Source organism: Hippopotamus amphibius, chromosome 17 (assembly GCF_030028045.1).
Source record: "Hippopotamus amphibius kiboko isolate mHipAmp2 chromosome 17, mHipAmp2.hap2, whole genome shotgun sequence".
Lineage (NCBI taxonomy): Eukaryota > Metazoa > Chordata > Mammalia > Artiodactyla > Hippopotamidae > Hippopotamus > Hippopotamus amphibius.
In genome coordinates this window covers 26028229-26046596 of record NC_080202.1, presented here as the reverse complement: position 1 = coordinate 26046596, position 18368 = coordinate 26028229, and the positions used below count along the sequence as shown (strand labels likewise).

Genomic DNA, 18368 nt, shown 5'->3' with positions numbered 1-18368 from the left:
GTGTATTTAAGGTTCCCCAACTGATTCGGAAGCAGGCAGCACAGCGGCAACCCTCTGACTCTAATTCAGGAAGCGTTCACGTCCATCCGTCTGCCTTCCCTCAGAACCAGACTTAACAAAGCTTAAAGACACACTGTAGCTTCCTCCTCCCAGAGGAGATTTCCAAAGGCATCAAAGGAGAGCTGAGAAGTGGGGGGGGGGGGGGGGTCTCCTGTGTGCCTGCCCACACCCCCATGGCTCCTCCCTACACACACAGCACCTCACACCCCTGCTACAGGGTCAGAGCTGAGGGCCCCGTCACGACTCCCCCGTTGCTCTCCATCGCAGGCTGAAGATGGCCATGAGCTCCGAGAGGCCCACCACCCGACAGTTCTCGGAATACCTCAAGCACGCCAAGGGCCGGACCCGCACAGCCATCCGCTGCGGGCAGGTGTGGGAGGAGTCCTTAAAGAGACTGAGGCAGAAAGCGACCCTGACCAATGTCACAGGTACAGAAAACCCACCAGCCCTCTGATGGCAAGAAGCCACCAAAAGCTGCAGTTCCTATTGGAAGCCATCTCCTCTCTCTCCCTCGGAATCGCGGACAGCAGAGCAAGGAGGGGCTGGGAGGAGAGCCAGGCCAATGCTCTTTTTGCAGAGAAAGGAACTCAGGCCCAGCAGGGTCACGTTGCCAACTCCAAGTGAGGGGACGTCGTGCCCTTTGTTATAACACCATCTGTAAGGCCTCTGTCCACAGGAAGGACTAAAGTTAATAAACACAGGCTCCCTGTGATGCCACAGTGTCACTACTTCCTCCTGCAAAGGGGACATTTAAGCCACCTGTGGGGGGGGAGGGATTTATGGGGATTATGTCACAGGTGATGAGCTGTCTCTCTTACTCTGGATACCGTGGAGCTGAAACAATGAGCTGATGGACGGATCGAGACCTCCTCAACCCCTCCACCCCACCCCCTTCCAAATGTCACAGTTCACGGAGGGTCATGGAGGAAGGGGATTGGTCATGAGTAGAGGAAGAGGCTGTGGGTTCTCCCTGGGAAAACAGCAAGTTGGGGAAGATACCCAGCCTAGGACTTGGGCAAATTCCAAAGTTCCGAAAGAAGGAAACCAGGACACGGTAGGGAGAAGTAGGGAGCACTTTGGACTCTGAGACTCAAAAGGTGCTGGGGCTTGAACCTCAGCCCCTGCCAACTTCCACAGATGCGCCCCCTGAAGAAGCCCCCCAGTGCCAGATGCCCTTGCCTTCCTTTCCCTGCAGGCACCAGATCGGAGCACGGGCTGCACTGGGAGGGTGGCGGCTCTCCAGTCTGTGCCCACGTGGAGGCCTCGGATGCCTAAAGCCCCCCGCTGTGTGACTCCCCCAAAGCCCACAGCCCCCCTCACTTAAAAATGGCCTGTCCCTTCCCCACACCCTTCCTATCTAGATTCCTGAGTGCTTGGGACTTTAGATGTCAGTGGAGCTTTAGAAGAAAAGCAATCTTCTCAAACTAACTCATAACTAACATGGACCTAACCTCTCAGGGATATCTTCATTCTAAAAGAAGGATCTGTTGATTCACATGATCTGATAGACAAAGAAAGAATTCCTAACAATTCTGGAGACTGTTACTGTCTGTGTGGCCTTGGGCAAGTCTCATGGGCACTATGGTCTCAGTTTCTTCTCTGTAAAATGAGAATTAAAATTCTTACCTTAAGGGGTTGTCAGGATTAAATGAGAAACCCCCTGAGAAATGGTTACTTAGAATGTAAAATGTATTCCCCAAAAAATCAAGTTCAAAAAATGACCCTCCCCTCAGGGCCTCGGAAGGGAGAAAGAACTCAGCCCCTTTGGCATCCCTTCTCTTTCAGATCCTAGCCTGGACTTGACCGCCCTCTCTTGGGAGGTGGGCTGTGGTGCCCCAGTTCCTTTGGCGAAGTGTGACCTGAACAGCCCTTACCGCACCATCACGGGAGACTGTAATAACAGGTGAGCGGCCATGGTGGGTTTAGGACACAGGTTCTCCCAACCCTACCTGCTCAGCCTACCTGCCCAGGCCACCTGCCCTGTTCAGCCCAGCCAGGGGCTTTGCCATTTGGGCATTACAGTTATAACTCCCATGTCTTACCTTCCTGTACTAGCGTCCCGCTGGAATAGGTTCTGTTGGAACCTCCTTAACTTCCCCACCTTCTAAAGAGACCACTGTATCCCACTGGAAGGAGTACCTTTCCCCAGAGCAGAGGAGCCCCGCACCTTCGGAGCTGGGAGTAGGCCAGACACCCCACATTTGAGAGGCACCTCCTCCGCCCCCCTTTGCCTTGCGCAGAGGCTCAGGGTCCTTCCCCAGTGGATCCCCGTGGGGTTTGCGGAGAAGCAGACCCCGGAGAGGACCCGCCGAGGCTGAGGGCCGGTCTTGCTGTTTCAGGAGGAATCCCGCGCTGGGCGCGTCCAACAGGGCGCTGGCGCGCTGGCTGCCAGCGGAGTACGAGGACGGGCTCTCCCTGCCCTTCGGCTGGACGCGGGGGAAGAAGCGGAACGGCTTCCCTCTCCCGCTGGTGAGGGCGGGCACGGGGTGGGGGCGAGCCCCGAGCAGGAGGGTGAAAGATGGGAGTCAGAGGGGAAGGGATGCACTCCCCCAAACACACAAGGAAAGGAAGAAGAAATAGGTGAGAGGACAGATGCGCGGTAGAACCGCATCCGGAGACGGAGATTTAGACTCGCTCCCCGGTGGTGTTCCGAAAATGCCACTAGAGGGCAGCAGAGCCCGGGTCCCCGGAGCCCCGCAACGTGATAAGCACGTCCCAGCTGCTGTCAGGCCAAGTACCCTGGGGTCTCCCAGGCAGATGGCCTCCCTGCCCCATCCTGCTAGCGCTTGCCCTGCCCCAGCCCCTGGAGTGCATCAGCTGTTGTTTGCCTGGAGGTCCTATCTGTCGGCCTCATCTGAGTTGGCACGCCCTCCCCAGAGCCCCTCTCCTGTTCCGACACCTGGCACCTCCATGGCACTTACTTCAGGGACAGCCTGTCTTTGTTTTCCCTCTTTGAGTGGAAAGGGCCCTGGCCTTGAAGCTAGCAAGTCGTACAGACCTGGCCCTTTGTAGCTGCAGGACCTTGGCGAGTTGACCTCACCCCTCTAGGACTCAGTCTCCTCATCTACAAAATGGGGTAATGCCATCTACGTCACAAGCTTGTCATGAGAACGAAGTGTACCTGTTACATCGTTAAGTACTCAATAAACTGCAGTTGAATCTGAATCTTCAAAGAACATTTTTCCTCTGTCTCCTTCTCTCTCTACCCGTTAGGCCCGTGAAGTATCCAACAAGATTGTAGCCTACCTGAATGAAGAGGGTGTTCTGGACCAAAACAGGTCCCTGCTGTCTATGCAGTGGGGTCAAATCGTGGACCACGACCTGGACTTTGCCCCCGACACAGAGCTGGCGAGCAGCAAGTACTCCAAAGCACAGTGCGATGAGCACTGTATCCAGGGAGACAACTGTTTCCCCATCATGGTAGGCCCCTGCAGCTGCGGGTCCCTGGCAAACCCCTCGCCTCCCTGCTGTAGCAGACGTTCCCAGCCCATCAGCCAGGACCTCCTGGAGATCTTGAACATTGATTTGTCAGCTTCCCAAGCCTCATGCATCTATTCATTCACTCGCCTATTTATTTAGCAAATAGACATTAATCACCTACTCTGTGCCAGGCAGTACGGTAAGCACTTGGGATTCAAAGGTGAACAAGACACCGTCCCTTCCCTCAAGGACAAAGGACCTGTGTGGGAAATGGACAGGTAATCATTAATAGCAAAATTGGGAAGCTCTGGGGAGGGTTATCTTCATCCCTGGCCCAGCAGCACTGATGTCACCTGGGGTCTCATTAGAAATGTAAAATCTCAAACCTCATCCCAGACATTGGGAAGCAGAAACTCCGTTTTATCTGAATCCCCAGGAGATTCATTCTATACGTAGGAAAACTTGTAGAATGCTACCGTAAGTCATCACTACTCCCAGAAAGAGCTGAAACTTGATGGATGAGTCAGAATGAGTGGCAGGCATTTGTGGGCATTTCCAGCAGGAAGAGAAAGGAACCTTCTTCTTATTCATGGATTTTACAGTTAGAGAGTGATTTATTCACTCAAACGAATCAAGGCTATGTGTTGTGGTATAAAGAACATAAGCTGTAGAGTAAGGTCAATCTAGATCTGAATCCTGGAAGTCCAAAATAAATAAATGGTAGCTGTTGTTAGTAGTAATTATTAACAAACCCTTTCCTGCCTCATGTCCTGCTTCCTTGTGCTGGGATCTCAGGACTCCCTCTCAACCAAAACTTTGGAGCTTTTGCTGTGAAAGATGGAATGATTCCCCTTAGCCCTATTACACAGTGGGATGCAGCGAACTTTAGGGCACTAGGGGCCCAGGATGTACAGCATCAGCAGGAGGCATCTGGCGCCAATGTCTGGTACCAGCGTCCCAGGAGAGCACCAGCAGCATCTTTGCCAGCTGCATCCAGACCTACCCTGGGGAGAGGTTGCCAGCTATACCACCTCTGCCCAGTCACTCACCCCAATCTCTCTGCAGTTCCCGCGCAATGACCCCAAGGTGAAGACTCAAGGGAAATGCATGCCTTTCTTCCGAGCCGGGTTTGTCTGCCCCACTCCACCGTACCAGTCGTTGGCCCGAGAGCAGATCAACGCACCGACCTCCTTCCTGGATGCCAGCTTAGTTTACGGCTCTGAGCCCACCCTGGCCAGCCGCCTCCGGAACCTCAGCAACCCGCTGGGCCTCATGGCCATCAACCAGGAGGCCTGGGACCACAGGCTGGCCTACCCGCCCTTTGTCAACAAGAAGCCGAGCCCCTGTGAGTTCATCAACACCACTGCCCGCGTGCCCTGCTTCCTGGCGGGTGAGTCTAGGCTGGGAACAGAGGGGCCCAAGGACAAGGGGCTTATCTTGGGGACTGAGAGCAGAGGGAGGCCAGAAAAGCTTCTTGAGGCCGCTGGATGGCTTCCAAGGAGGCTTTACCATTACTTCTTCTCACTGTCTTCTGGAAAAACATACACCAAGCCACCACTGGCATGCGCAGTGGTCCACAACTGGCAGAAGGGTCTAGATGCATACAGAATCTAAGAACATGTGTACACTGTACAAAAAAAAAAAAATTAAGGAAGTCCAGTAAAACACTAAGAAACTAAGAAAATCCACAAAATCCCACCAATCACAGATAAATCATTGTTAACATTTTAATGCCTACCTTTCCAGTTTTTTTCTATCATAGATCTAGTTCTACATTGTTTTACACAACTGGGGTCATACTAGAAGTAATGCTCTGTAACCTGATGTCTTCTCTTAATATATCACATCTTTGAATATTCTTCTACATCATGAGCTTTAATGGTTGCCTCGTATTCCATGACATATATTTATCATAATTTACTTTATCAACCTTATTTCAAGACATTTAAGTCACTTCTGGTTCTTCTGTGATTTTTTGTTTGTTTCTGTTAAGGTCACGAGCATCCTTGTTGATGAATCCTTGTGTTCATTTTTAATAATTTTACTAAGATAATTTCCTAGAGGAGGAAGTTCTAGATTAAGAGGAATGTATATTTTTAAGACTTTTGATAAACCTGGCACAAAGCTCCCACTCCATGTAGCCTGTGCGCAGCCAAAGCCTTCCAATTCTCCTCACTCCAGGGGCTCATGCCCTCCTGATCCTTTCCGCCTTTGGCTCCTGGAGGCCTTCTCTCTTCCAAACATCCACTCTCCCAGGACAAACGCCCTGCCCACCGAGACAGGGCAGAAGACCCAGATCTCTTGGTAGATCTCTTGGATTCTGTGTCCATACACATCTCACATCAATCCAGACACAAAACCAAGCCCTTTCTGTTTGCCGTTAAAATATCCACTAAGACCAAGCATTTATGAATTTAATAGACTTTCCTGAAGATTAGAGGACACAAGAAGTCCCCTGATGAAATGCCATCTTTTACCATCTATATGACCCTCTCCTCCCCAGACCCCCCATCTCTAGAGACTTCTCCCTTATTACACAAAGGAATTCAACCCTACCCAGGCTCCTACCCTCAAAGTTGCATTCCTAAACCGTCATAGTTGCTCCACACAATAAAAAGCCCCCCATTTATTTGCAGATCCTGTCTTAGAAGGCAGTTGGGATTTAATTAGCAAAAGTTTACTTTTTAAAGTCACCTGTATGTAGTCTTTACCACAGTCTTGTGGGGTCGACCTTATTATCCCCATTTTCACAGATACGAACATTGAGGCTTAGAAACGTTGTCCAAAGTCACAGAACTAAAAAGTGTGTATGGAGGGCTGGGATTCAAATCCATGAATCGCAAACCTGACCTCTTTCCACCCTAAACTAACTGGAAGGAGGGGCTTAGGAGAGCTTCTTTCTGGGGCAGCATCATGTATTTCTTTGTGCAGGTTACTGCGTTCTGGGGCTGCTCAGGGGGAACCCACTTTCCTGCCTTCTGGGCTTTCAGGAGATTCCCGAGCCTCAGAGCAGATCCTGCTGGCCACTTCCCACACCCTCCTTCTCCGAGAGCACAACCGGCTGGCCAGAGAACTAAAGAGACTCAACCCTCACTGGGATGGAGAGAAGCTCTACCAGGAAGCCCGGAAAATCCTGGGAGCCTTCATGCAGGTAAGAGGCCCAGGAGAACTGCCTCACACGCCAGCCTGGCTTCCCCTCCTGGCTCCGCCCTCTGCCCGCTGCCACACCTCCAGCTACCTCTTCTGTTCTCCACACCTCCATTTCCCCCTTCCTCTCTTCTGCTGCTTCTTTCCCACTGTCTCATTCTTTTATTTATTGTTTTATTATCTATTATTTTTTTTTATTTATTTATTTTATTGGCTGTGTTTGGTCTTTTTTTGCTGTGCGCAGGCTTTCTTTGGTTGCGGTGAGAGGGGGCTACTCTTCACTGTGGTGCGTGGGCTCCTCATTGCCGTGGCTTCTCTTGTTGCAGAGCACTGGGCTCTAGGCACGTGGGCTTCAGTAGCTGCAGCACATGGACTCAATAGTTGTGGCGCACGGGCTTCGTTGTTCCGCAGCATGTGGGATCTTCCTGGAGCAGGGATCGAACCTGTGTCCCCTGCATTGGCAGGTGGATTCTTAACCACTGCGCCACCTAGGAAGCCCTCCTTCTTTTAGACCCTCCCTTTTGTTTCTTCAGCTTCTTGGCCCCAAAGTGAGTCCCTGGATTCAGGGTGTTGGAGAGTCTTTCATGTGTCTGTCACTCAGTGTGCCCGCCTAGGTGCCATCACTGGGACCACAGGCTCCAGAACTCCTGGGACTGTTACGTCGCAGTTATTTTGATTGTTTTGATTGGATTATCTTCTAAAATTTTCCACACCTAAGCCACATGTCACAGACATAGTCTGTTGCTATCGTTGATTGACTGATGGACTTAGAAAGGTTGATATGTGGATATTAACCATACACATATTTTTTAAACATTTTATTTAAAAATAATTGTAGATGCTCAGGAAGTTGTACCAAAAAAAAAAAAAGTACATGCACCTAGTCTCCCCCAGTGCTAACATTTTGCATAACTGTGGTACAATATCAAAAACTGGAAGTTAACATTGATACAAACCATAATGTTTATTCAGATTTCACCAGTTATAAATGCAGTCAAGTTGTGTGGAGTGTGTATATGTGTAGTTACATGCGATTGTATCACATGTGTAGTTTCATGTAACCACCACCACAATAAAGACACCTCTACCATCACCACAAGACTCCCCTGTGCTACCTTTTTATAGCCACACACCCCCTCCCCCTTCCCACATCCCTAACTCCTGGCAACCACTAATCTGTCCTCCATCTCTACAGTTATGTTATTTCATGAGTATTATATAAATGAAATCATGCAGTATGTATTCTTTAGAGATTGGCTTTTTACATTCAGCATAATTTCCTTGAGGTTCATCCAAGTTGTTACATACATCAGTTGTCCATTTCTTTTTGTTGTTGAGTAGTATTGCGTGTTTTGTTTAACCATTTACCTAATGAAGGACATTTGGATAGTTTCCAATTTGAGGCTATTATGAATAAAACTGCTATGAACATTCGTGGATAAGTTTCTGCATGAAAATAAGTTTTTATTTCTCTGGGATATATGCCCAAGAGTTCAGTTGCTGGATCATATGCTGAGTCCATTTTTAGTTTTAAAAGGAATTGCCAAAGTATTTTCCAGAGTGGCTGTACCATTTTTTTAGATTCCCACCAGCACTGTATGAATGATCCAGTTTCTCTGCATTCTGGTCATTATTTGGTGTCATCACTAATTTCTTTTCACCCTTTCTGATAGGTATGTAGTGATACTGCATTGTGGTTTTACTTTGCATTGAGCTGATGGCTGACATATTGAACACCTTTTCATGTGCTTCTTGGCCATCTGGATATCCTCGTCAACATCTGTTCATATATTTTGCCCATTTCAAATTGGATTTTGTCTTTTAATGTTGAGTTTTGAGAGTGCTTTATATATTCTAGATATGAATCCTTTGTCAGATATATGACTGTAAATATTTCCTCCCAGTCTGTGCTTTGTCTTTTCATTCTCTTAATAGGGTCTTTTGCAGAGTAAGACTTTTTAATTTTGATGAGGTCAAACTTAGTTTTTTCCTTTCATGGATTGTGCTTTTGGTATCAAGTCTCAATTCTTTCCCTAGTCTTAGGTCCCCAAAATTTTTCTTCTGGTTTTGTTTTTCTAGACATGTTATAGTTTTATCTTTTACATTTAAGTCCATGATCCATTTGAGGTTAATTTTTGTGTAAGCGTAAGGTTTAGGTCAGGGTTCACTGGAGGGTGGGGGGAGTGGTATGAATATCTAATTGCTCCAGCACCACTTATTGAAAGGCTGTCTTTCTCCTTTTGAATTGCTTTTGCTCCATTGTCAAAAATTATTGGGGCTTTATGTGGCAGCCTGGATGGGAGGGGAGTTTGGGGGAGAATGGATACATGTATATGTATGGCTGAGTCACTTTGCTGTGCACCTGAAACTGTCACAACATTGTTAATCAGCTATACTCCAATAGAAAATAAAAGGTTTAAAAAAATTATTTGGGCATATTCATGTCAATCTATTTCTAGGCTGTCCATTCTATTTCACTAATGTGTGTGTCTATTCCTACACCAGTACCACAGTGTTTAATAACTATAGCTACACAATAAGACAACATTAGGAAGAATAAGTTTTCTCACCTTATTCTTCTTTTTCAAAATTATTTTGGCTATTGTAGGGTCTTTACCTTTCCCTATATATTTTAAAACATGCTTATCTATGCCTACAAAGAAATCTTGCTGAGATTTTGATAAGAATTGTATTACAACTACAGATCAATTTAGGGACAATTGACATCTTTACAATGTTGCATTTTCCACTATATAAACATAGTATGTCTCTCCAAGTATTTAGATTTTCTTTGATTTATTTCATCAGCATTTTATAATTTTAATCATACAGATCCTATACATACTTGTTACATTTATCCCTGAGTATTTCATTCCCTTTGGAGGAACTGTAAATAGTATTACATCTCTTATTTCAGTTTCCACTTACTCCTTATCAGTGTATAAAATATAATTGATTTTTATGTGTTGATTCTGTATCTGATGACCATGCTGAACTCAGTTAGTTCTAGGAACTCTGTAGATTCCTTGGGATTTTCTACATAGATGGTCATGTCATCTACAAATAATGACAGTTATATTCCTTCTTTTCTAATTTGCATGTTTTTCATTTCTTTTTCTTGCCTTATTACAGTGGCTATAACTTCCAGTACTATACTGAATAAGAGTTGCGAGAGTAGACATTCTTGTCTTCTCAATAGTAAAAGAAAAGCATTCAAGTTTTTACCATTAATTATAATGTTAGTTGTGATTTTTTTTTTTTTTTGTAAATGCTCTACATGAAGTTGAGGAAGTTCTGCTCAATTCCCAGTGTACTGAGAGTTTTTATCATAAATAGATACGGAATTTTGTCAAATGGTTTTTCTGCATTGATTTATATAATCACATGACTTTAGTTTATTCTGTTTGCTTTAGAATTATTTTGCTCTTCCTGCTAGTTTATTTTTTTTATACATTTATTTATTTATTGGCTGCATTGGGTCTTCATTGCTGCACACAGGCTTTCTCTAGTTGTGGTGAGCAGGGGCTATTTGTGGTGCATGGGCTCCTCATTGCAGTGGCTTCTCTTGTTGCAGAGCACAGGCTCTAGGCATGTGTGGGCTTCAGTAGTTGTGGTATGAGGGCTCAATAGTTGTGACTCACGGGTTTAGTTGCTCAGCGGCATGTGGGATCTTCCTGGACCAGGGATTGAACCTGTGTCCCCTGCATTGGCAGGCAGATTCTTAACCACTGTGCCACCTAGGAAGTCCCCCTGCTAGTTTACTGAGGTAGAAAATTAGATTATTGATTTGAGAGCTTTCTTCTTTTCTAGTATAAGTATGATAAGTGATATAAATTTCCCTCTTAGCACTGCTGTATCCCACAAATGTTGATATGTTGTGTTTTCATTTTAATTCAGTATGTAAGTTTTGTTGTCGTTGTTGCTTCTTTTCAGACTTTCTCTTTGACCTATGGGTTATTGAGAAGTATATTATTTTATTTCCAAGTGTTTAGAGATTTTCCTGCTGCCTTTCTGTTACTGATTTCTATTTTGACTCCATCATGGTCAGAGAACACACTCTTATGATCTCAGTTCTTTCCAACTTATTAAGGTTTATTTTATAACACTGGTATGGGTATCTTGTTGAATGTTCCATAGGCCCTTTAAAAGTGTTTGTGTGCTGCTCTTGTTGGCTGGGGTGTTACCCATTACACTTCTTCTTTCCTTTCTGGAGGTCCCAGCCTTCTTCTGTTATCATTTTCTTTATGTCTAGAGAGTTTTGCTTAGCCATTCTCTGATGATAGGTTTGCTAGCAATAAATTCTCTTAATTTCCTTCATCTATGAGTGTCTTTATTTCCCCTTTATTCCAGAACAATAGTTTTACCAGATATTAGATTCAAGGTTGACAGTTCTTTTCTTTCAGCACTTGATAAAATGTGCCACTTCCCTCTCACCTCCATGGTTTCAGATGAGAAATTCACTGTTATTCAAATTGGTATTCCTTTATAGGTAATATATCATCTCTCCTTGGTTGTTTATAAGACTTTTTGTCTTTAGTTTCCAGAAATTTAATTATGCTGTGTCTCAGAGTAGATTTCTTTGGGTTTATTCTGTTTGAAATTCAGCTTCTTGACTCTGTAAATGTATGTCTTTCATCAATTTGAGGAGGTTTTCAGATATTTTTTCAAATACTCTTTCAATCTCATCTGCTTTCTCCTCTAATTCTGGGAGTCCATTAATATGAATATTAGATTTTTTGTTATTGTCCCACAGAACACTGAGGCTCTGGGTTCTGTTTTTGTTTGTTTGGGGGTTTTGTTTGGTTTTTGTTTTGTTTTGTTTTGTTTTGTTTTTTTGAGTTTTTCTTTCTTTTTTTCTTTTTTTTTAAAGTCTACTTTCTCTCTGTTTTTTGGATTGACAGAATTCTATTGATCTGTCTTCAATTCTATCCTGTCATGTCCACCTTACTACTGGGTCTAGCCAACAAGTTTTTCATTTCAGTTAGGATATTTTCAGTTCTATAATTTCAATTTGTTGTTTTTTATATATAAATTCTACTTCTTTATGGAATGTTCTGTTTTTTCATTTGTTTTAAGATAAAATTGATTATTGAAGTATTTTTATGACAGCTGCTTTAAAATCTTTGATGATTCTAACATCTGATTCATGCTAGTATGAGCATCAGTTGATTGTCTTTTCTCACTCAAATTGTGGCTTTCCTCATTCTTGGTATTATGAGTGACTTTCAGTTGTATCCTGGACATTTTAGTTATTATGTTAGAGACCCTTGATCCTATTTAAATCTTCTATTTAAGCATATAGTTATCCTGTTTAGGTTTGGTTGGAGGTCCTGGCATTCTTTTGTGGACTTTAGTTCCAATGACAGTTTTGTTTCCTGAGCCCTTGCAATACTATTCTGGTCTGCTTCATTCTTCTGGGGTTCCCACCCAATCCCTGCTAACTCTGTCTGCAGGGCAGGAAGGTACTTTCCTGGCTGCCTTCTGTTGCTGAGTAACCTTCTAGAGGATCAGAAGCCACTACGCCTGAGTCTCTATGCCATTGGGTGAAGAAGAGAGAGACGCAGGCCTTCACTGCTGCCACTGCTGTAGGCAGATCAGACCGTTCACTAGCCTAGGTTGTGGATCAAGGGCTGGAATAGCTAATGGCTTGGATTGTGAAGTGGATTTGGGGGCGTTTTGCTAGATCTCTGCTGAACTTCCCCAGCCAGGTCCTCTGGAGAAAGAGAGAGAAGGCTTTCTTAGCTGCTTTTGTCTATTCCTGTTGTAGGTTCTGGGTTGCCAACCTCTCCTGGACCCCTTCTGGGGTCCATAGGAACTCATTACATTGTCATTTGTCATTTAGCCAGTCCATCTTCCTTCCAGCCTTCAGAGTCTATTGTCCTCTGTTGAATAATTTTCAGGGTGTTTAGTTCTATTTAGTGGGCAATAACTTTAGTTATATTTAGTTACATTTAGTAAGGAAAAATGAGTATGCTCCATCTTGTTTTGAAACCAGAAGCCTCAGGCACATATTTTTAACCATCAAAGAGATCTATTTCCATTTATTTCTTAGCAAAATCTCCAGAATTCAATACTTATTCAAAAAAAAAAATTTTAGACCCATAAATCTTGCTGCTGGAGATGTTTGTAGAAAATCATCCAAAGGATACAAAATATCTACCTAAAGGCCATCTGGGTCGAGGCTTGTATTAGTTTCCATGCACTGCCACAACCGGACAATGCAGACAGGGGGGCTTATCCAGCAGAGATCTATTTTCTAATAGTTCTGGAGGCTGGAAATCCAGGATTAACGACTTAGCAGGTTTGATTTCTCCTGAAGCCTTTCTCCTTGTCTTGGCCGCCTTCCCTGTGTGTCCTCACATGGTCTTTCCCCTGTGCGTGCATCTCTCTCTTCCTTTAAGGACACTGGTCTTATTGGATTAGGGCTCCACCCTCATGACATCATTTAACCTTAATTACATCTTTAGAGGCCCTGTCTCCAAATACAGTCCCATGAGAGGGTTAGAGCTTCAACGTATGGATTTTCATGCATAATAAGACTTCTTGGGCTACGAGAAATAGAAACCCATGCAAGCTAGTTCAGATGTTCACTACCCGTTCATGTATCGAATGGAAGTTGGTAAGGGTTTCTCCTGGAACCCCCCAGGCAGGGAGTATAGTTGGACCTCAGCAAGGGAGAGAACCAGAGACTGGAAACCATCTGGAATTAAGGCAGCTACTCTCACTCTGTCTCTCCCTCCTCTCTGCTCCTCTCTTCACGTCTCCACCCTCTTTCTCTGCAGATGGGTTTTCTCTGCTTTTCTGCACATGGTAGAAAGTGACAGCCCACATCACCCCATCTGTCCCCTCAGATCAAGCGCCATCAGAAACAGTCTAGAATAGCTGCATCTGAAATCTAAATTCCTGAGAGAGAGAATCCGACTAACCAACTTAGTCTGATGCCACAGCTAGGCCAGCCCACTGTGGCCCGAGGCAGGGCTCTGTCTCCTACTGCCTCCTGCAGCCTAAGGGCAGACAGCCTGTTCCAAGGATGGCATCCCCAGAGTCTATGCTGCTGAAGAAATGGGGAGAACCCATGAGTGCAAGAAAATCTTATGCACACTTAATTAACTAATAATTGTGAGCTAGGTAAAAACATGAGAAATGTTAAGTGAAAAAGCAGAATGCATTTCACTTCTGTGTTCTCTAGGATTACAACTAAGTTAAAATATGTATCCTATAGACAAAGATCAGAAAGAATAAACAAGTAATATAATTACTGTGTTACAGGATGGCATGATTTTTTATTTTTTTCAAAAATTTCTCAATTTATGTTAGTTCACTGCTTTGAGTAAAACAAAACGAGAAACTGATCTCTCCATGGGGCAGCATTTCTTTCAGAACTAGGGGCTGCATGAACTCCCCTTGGTTACCCTGTGAATCGTTCCTGTGGTTCTTCATCCCTCTTATCCTGGCCTATGGGAGAAAGTTCAGTAATATGACTTTGTTATGTTAAAGTGACACACAAAGACTGTCACTTTAGCTTCAAGGTCATACACTTAGAGCAAAGATGGCAAAGAGGGTACATCTCAAATGTCAAATTCAAGTGACTGATTGATTAGTAGAGCCTATGTTGAGACAAATCATGAAAGATCAGCAGAAAATATGTCTTGGTCAATTAATAATGTCTGCCAGGGTTCTAGGAAGGAGAATTGGACACATGTGCAATCCATTCTCCATCCTTGATTTTTGACCACTCATCCCTCTTGCTCCAACCTCACTCTGCAAAGGTTTAAGTCTTCTCATACCCTTTTCTCATGACTTGTTTCTCCTTCCAGATTATCACCTTTAGGGACTACCTACCCATTGTGCTAGGTGATGAGATGGAGAAGTGGATCCCTCCATACCAAGGCTATAACAAATCTGTGGATCCCCGAATTTCCAATGTCTTCACCTTCGCCTTCCGCTTTGGCCACTTGGAGGTCCCCTCCACTGTATTCCGCCTGGATGAGAATTATCAGCCATGGGGTCCAGAAGCAGAGCTCCCCCTGCATACCCTCTTCTTCAACACCTGGAGGATAGTCAAAGATGGTATGTCCTTTCAGGGAAGCACTGTCACCAGGCTCTCTCACTCTGCAGCCTGCTTCTAGGGAAACCTGGCTTGGCAGTCAGACTTCAGGCACTTCCTGTGTGACCTTGGGCAAGTGAATTCACCTCGTTGAGGCTCAGTTTCTTCATCCATAGAATGGGGACAATAATAATACCTATCTCACTAAGGTGTTAAAAAAAAATAGAAATATATGTATAAAGCACCCTACAGTGGTTCCTGACACCTAGGAAGTGGTTACTAAATATTATTTATTATTCTTTCTTTCCTCTGCTGGCCTTTAAGGTGCCAAGTTTTCCCTGCTTCCTTTCCCTGCCTCAGGCTCCTCTGATCACTGCAGAAAGAATTCCTGGGTCTGGTAAATAAATTGCTCTTTTCTGCTCTCCTCTACGGCTTTCCACCTCCATTAAGTGCCAGAGGTTGGACCCAGCCCCCCTTTATCCTGAGCTGGGCTGTGTGGCTTTACTTGGGGCCTCACAAGTCAGGGCATTTTCTAGAGATTTCTGCCATCTCTTCCCATGCTGCACAGTTCCTTGCAGGAACATATGGAGGAGAAGGAGCCAACTCTCTGAACCGGAGCTTGGAAGAAACCCTGAAGCTTATGCTCATGCCATCACCCCAGGATGGCAGGCGGCCTGGACTGGCCCTCAGCCCCCAGCATACTCTGCGGGCTGCACTGTGCTATTCTCTCCCCGCTTCCAGCCTGAGAGATGCCGTTGGCCCTTCTTTCACCTGAGAAGGAGAAAATGTCTGGTGCAGGGAGCAGCCGGCAGTGGAAGATGTCCCCAGCTGCCCCCATCCCCAGCATGGCCTCTGGGTCTCCCTTGCAGGTGGAATTGACCCCCTGGTGCGGGGCCTGCTGGCCAAGAAGTCCAAAATGAAGAAACAGGATAAGATGATGACTGGTGAGCTGCGCAACAAGCTTTTCCAGCCCACTCACAAGATCCACGGCTTTGACCTGGCTGCCATCAACATACAGCGTTGCCGGGACCATGGGATGCCTGGTGAGTGGTCCTAGGGTCCAGCTGGGCCTGGGGAACTTTTAGCTACTTTCTGAAGTTCCAAGGGACTCTCTTCTATAGCCCTGAGGAGCTGATCACTTCTAAAACAGAAGGCAAAGCGGCCCATTATTTTTTTTTTTTTACTGTGCCACGCAGCATGTGGGATCTTAGTTCCCCAACCAGGGATCAAAGCCGTGCCCCCTACAGTGGAAGCACAGAGTCTCAACCACTGGACCGCCTTCAGAGACGGCATTCCACCTCTGGATGGAAGTCCAGAGATGCCCATTTTTAAAACTCACTGTGCTCATCTGTGAGATGGAATCTTCCACTCTCCCTAAGGCAGAGACCAGGGAACATATCTGGTACTATCTTTGAGCACCTCAAATGAAAGAGATCAACAACTGACTTGTAAAACAAGTTTAAAAGTCCAGAAAAAATATTAAGAAAAGGATAACAGAGGGAGAACAGCAACTATTGGCTCTCCCTAAATGTAGTACTTAAAAGCCAGGCTGCCTGGGTTCAAATCTCCGCTCTGCCCCTTCTAGTTATGTGACCTTAGGCAAGTTACTTAACATCTCTGTTCTTCAGTTTACATGTGTACAGTGCTTAGAATAGTGCCTGGACCCACAGTAAACGCCATATAACCTACTAGCCCCCTTGAAGGTTAAGTGCCACAGTATAAAACAATGGCTCACTGCCTGCCCTATCCCCAGGGCTGTGAACGCAGACTTTTGGGGGCTGATGGAACTGGAGTGGGCACATCCGCAAAGGGGATGAGTCAGCTCCAGCCTCTCCGCCCTAGGGTACAACTCCTGGAGAGGCTTCTGTGGCCTCTCACAGCCCCAGACGCTGAAGGAGCTGCACGCCGTGCTGAAGAACAAGGTGCTGGCTGAGAAGTTACTGGATCTCTATGGGACCCCTGACAACATTGACATCTGGATAGGGGGCAATGCTGAGCCCCTGGTAGAAAGGGGCCGGGTGGGGCCTCTCCTGGCCTGCATCCTGGGGCGGCAGTTCCAGCAGATCCGCGATGGAGACAGGCAAGTGAGACCTCAGCGGGGAGGGTGGGGAGAGTGACCCTTCTCGGAGGCGGGTGGTGGGCATCCTGCAGGAGGACTGATGCCAGACCTCAGCACGTTCCTGGTGACCTCCTCCCTTCCCCTTTGGCAGAGTGGGGAGGGGCCAACCACTGGGCTGTATGGAGAGACCCTGCCTCTGTCTCTGCAGATTCTGGTGGGAGAACCCTGGGGTCTTCACTGAGAAGCAGCGGAACTCCCTAAAGAAAATGTCCTTCTCACGCCTTGTCTGTGACAACACCCACATCACCAAGGTCCCGCGGCATCCCTTCCAGGCCAACAGCTTCCCCCATGGCTTTGTGGATTGCTCAGCCATTGATAAGCTGGACCTCTCACCCTGGGCCTCCGTGGAGAATTAGGGGCCTGGACTCCACAGCCTCCCACACTGGGCAGCAAAGCTTCCCTTGATCCACGATGCCATTTCAAGCAAGCTCAGTGACCCGGTCCCTTAGAGCTCCATACCCAGTCCCAGCCGTTCTTTCCGGCGGGGTCTCTCTACCCTCCCTGAATGCACACCTCGCTCAAGCGCCAGCTGCCTGGGCCTCTCCAGCTCTTCCTCTTGAATCCATCCTCTCTGCCTGCAGAAACCCTCCTTTCTGACAAGACTGAGACCCTCCAAGATGTCTTCCATCTAGTTTGCCAGATGTCAGCCACCCTTTCCCCTGAATGAGTCTTGGCTGAGGCCGCGGCCTTTACACACGTCTCTCTTTTCCCCTTGAACTAGACTGTAAACTCCTTGAGCCGGGGACGTCAGCCGGCTTCCAAGTGTGTCCCATGGCCCCCAGCACAGTGCTTAGCACACAGTAAGTGCCCAATAAACATCTGGTCATTGACTGCAGATGCGGGCAACGACCTTGTTCTCGTCTGGAAGGCAAGCCTTGGAACCATTACCAAATAAGAAACTAGATGGTTACAGTTCAGACGTGTCTCACCACCAACAGGTCGTGTGCGTGAGTCTGTGGGGTGAGAGGGCATGGTTTGCTGGAATTTCAGAGTGCCCCCAAAGTAAAGGGGGAGGCAAGGAGCTCCTGGGAAAAGAAGCCATGGCCGTGGAGTGGCAAAAGAGTGCTCAGGGCAGAGCCATAGGGTCAAAGAGCGGGGAAATCCAAGCCTGGATTCCCCCAGAGCTAAAGTTAATTTCCCTTCCAGGGGTCCTTTGGGGAAGTACCTTCTTCTAGGCCAGTCCTTCAAGCCTGTGAGGCCTTTGATGGGCAGCTCCAGAATATTCCTAGTGATGCCGCATATCCATGAGTTCTTTTAAAATGACCCTCCTGGTTAAGGTCAGCCCAGCCAGGGCCTCCAGATCCCCCGACTGAGGGGCAGGGGTGGGAGGCATTTAGCCATCCTGTGGGAAAAGCCCAGGAGCCAGAAGGCCTGGGCTGCGGCTCTGGTCTGGCGCCGTCTTCTCTGAGGCCTCGGATGAGTCCCTTAACCTCACTAAACACCCCCCTCGTCATGGGTGGAATGGAGCTGAGTAGTATTTATCCTGCGAGGGTGAGGTGCTCGTGTCGCCTGGGGCTCCTATGGGTACATGAGCCCAGCATCCTGCATCCTTTCAGGCTCCTGCTGTGGGTGCCC

At 46.6% G+C, this 18368-nt stretch overlaps 1 protein-coding gene across 9 annotated transcripts in view; it reads left to right on the top strand.

The window, feature by feature from the left end:
- LPO (lactoperoxidase) overlaps positions 1–18368 on the top strand; it is a 41936-nt gene that overhangs the window by 14878 nt on the left and 8690 nt on the right. For 6 of the 9 annotated variants that reach the window (XM_057714519.1, XM_057714516.1, XM_057714517.1 and 3 more), the window contains 10 exons: positions 328–488; positions 1846–1963; positions 2400–2529; positions 3274–3480; positions 4546–4870; positions 6471–6631; positions 14445–14697; positions 15544–15717; positions 16517–16754; positions 16942–17712. In XM_057714519.1, the coding sequence (XP_057570502.1) occupies positions 328–488; positions 1846–1963; positions 2400–2529; positions 3274–3480; positions 4546–4870; positions 6471–6631; positions 14445–14697; positions 15544–15717; positions 16517–16754; positions 16942–17149 (1975 nt within the window). In that variant the 3' untranslated portion in view covers positions 17150–17712. Of the gene's footprint in view, positions 1–327; positions 489–1845; positions 1964–2399; positions 2530–3273; positions 3481–4545; positions 4871–6470; positions 6632–14444; positions 14698–15543; positions 15718–16516; positions 16755–16941; position 18368 lie in introns of those variants that run through there. The other 3 variants (XM_057714515.1, XM_057714521.1, XM_057714522.1) reach the window with 3 other exon arrangements.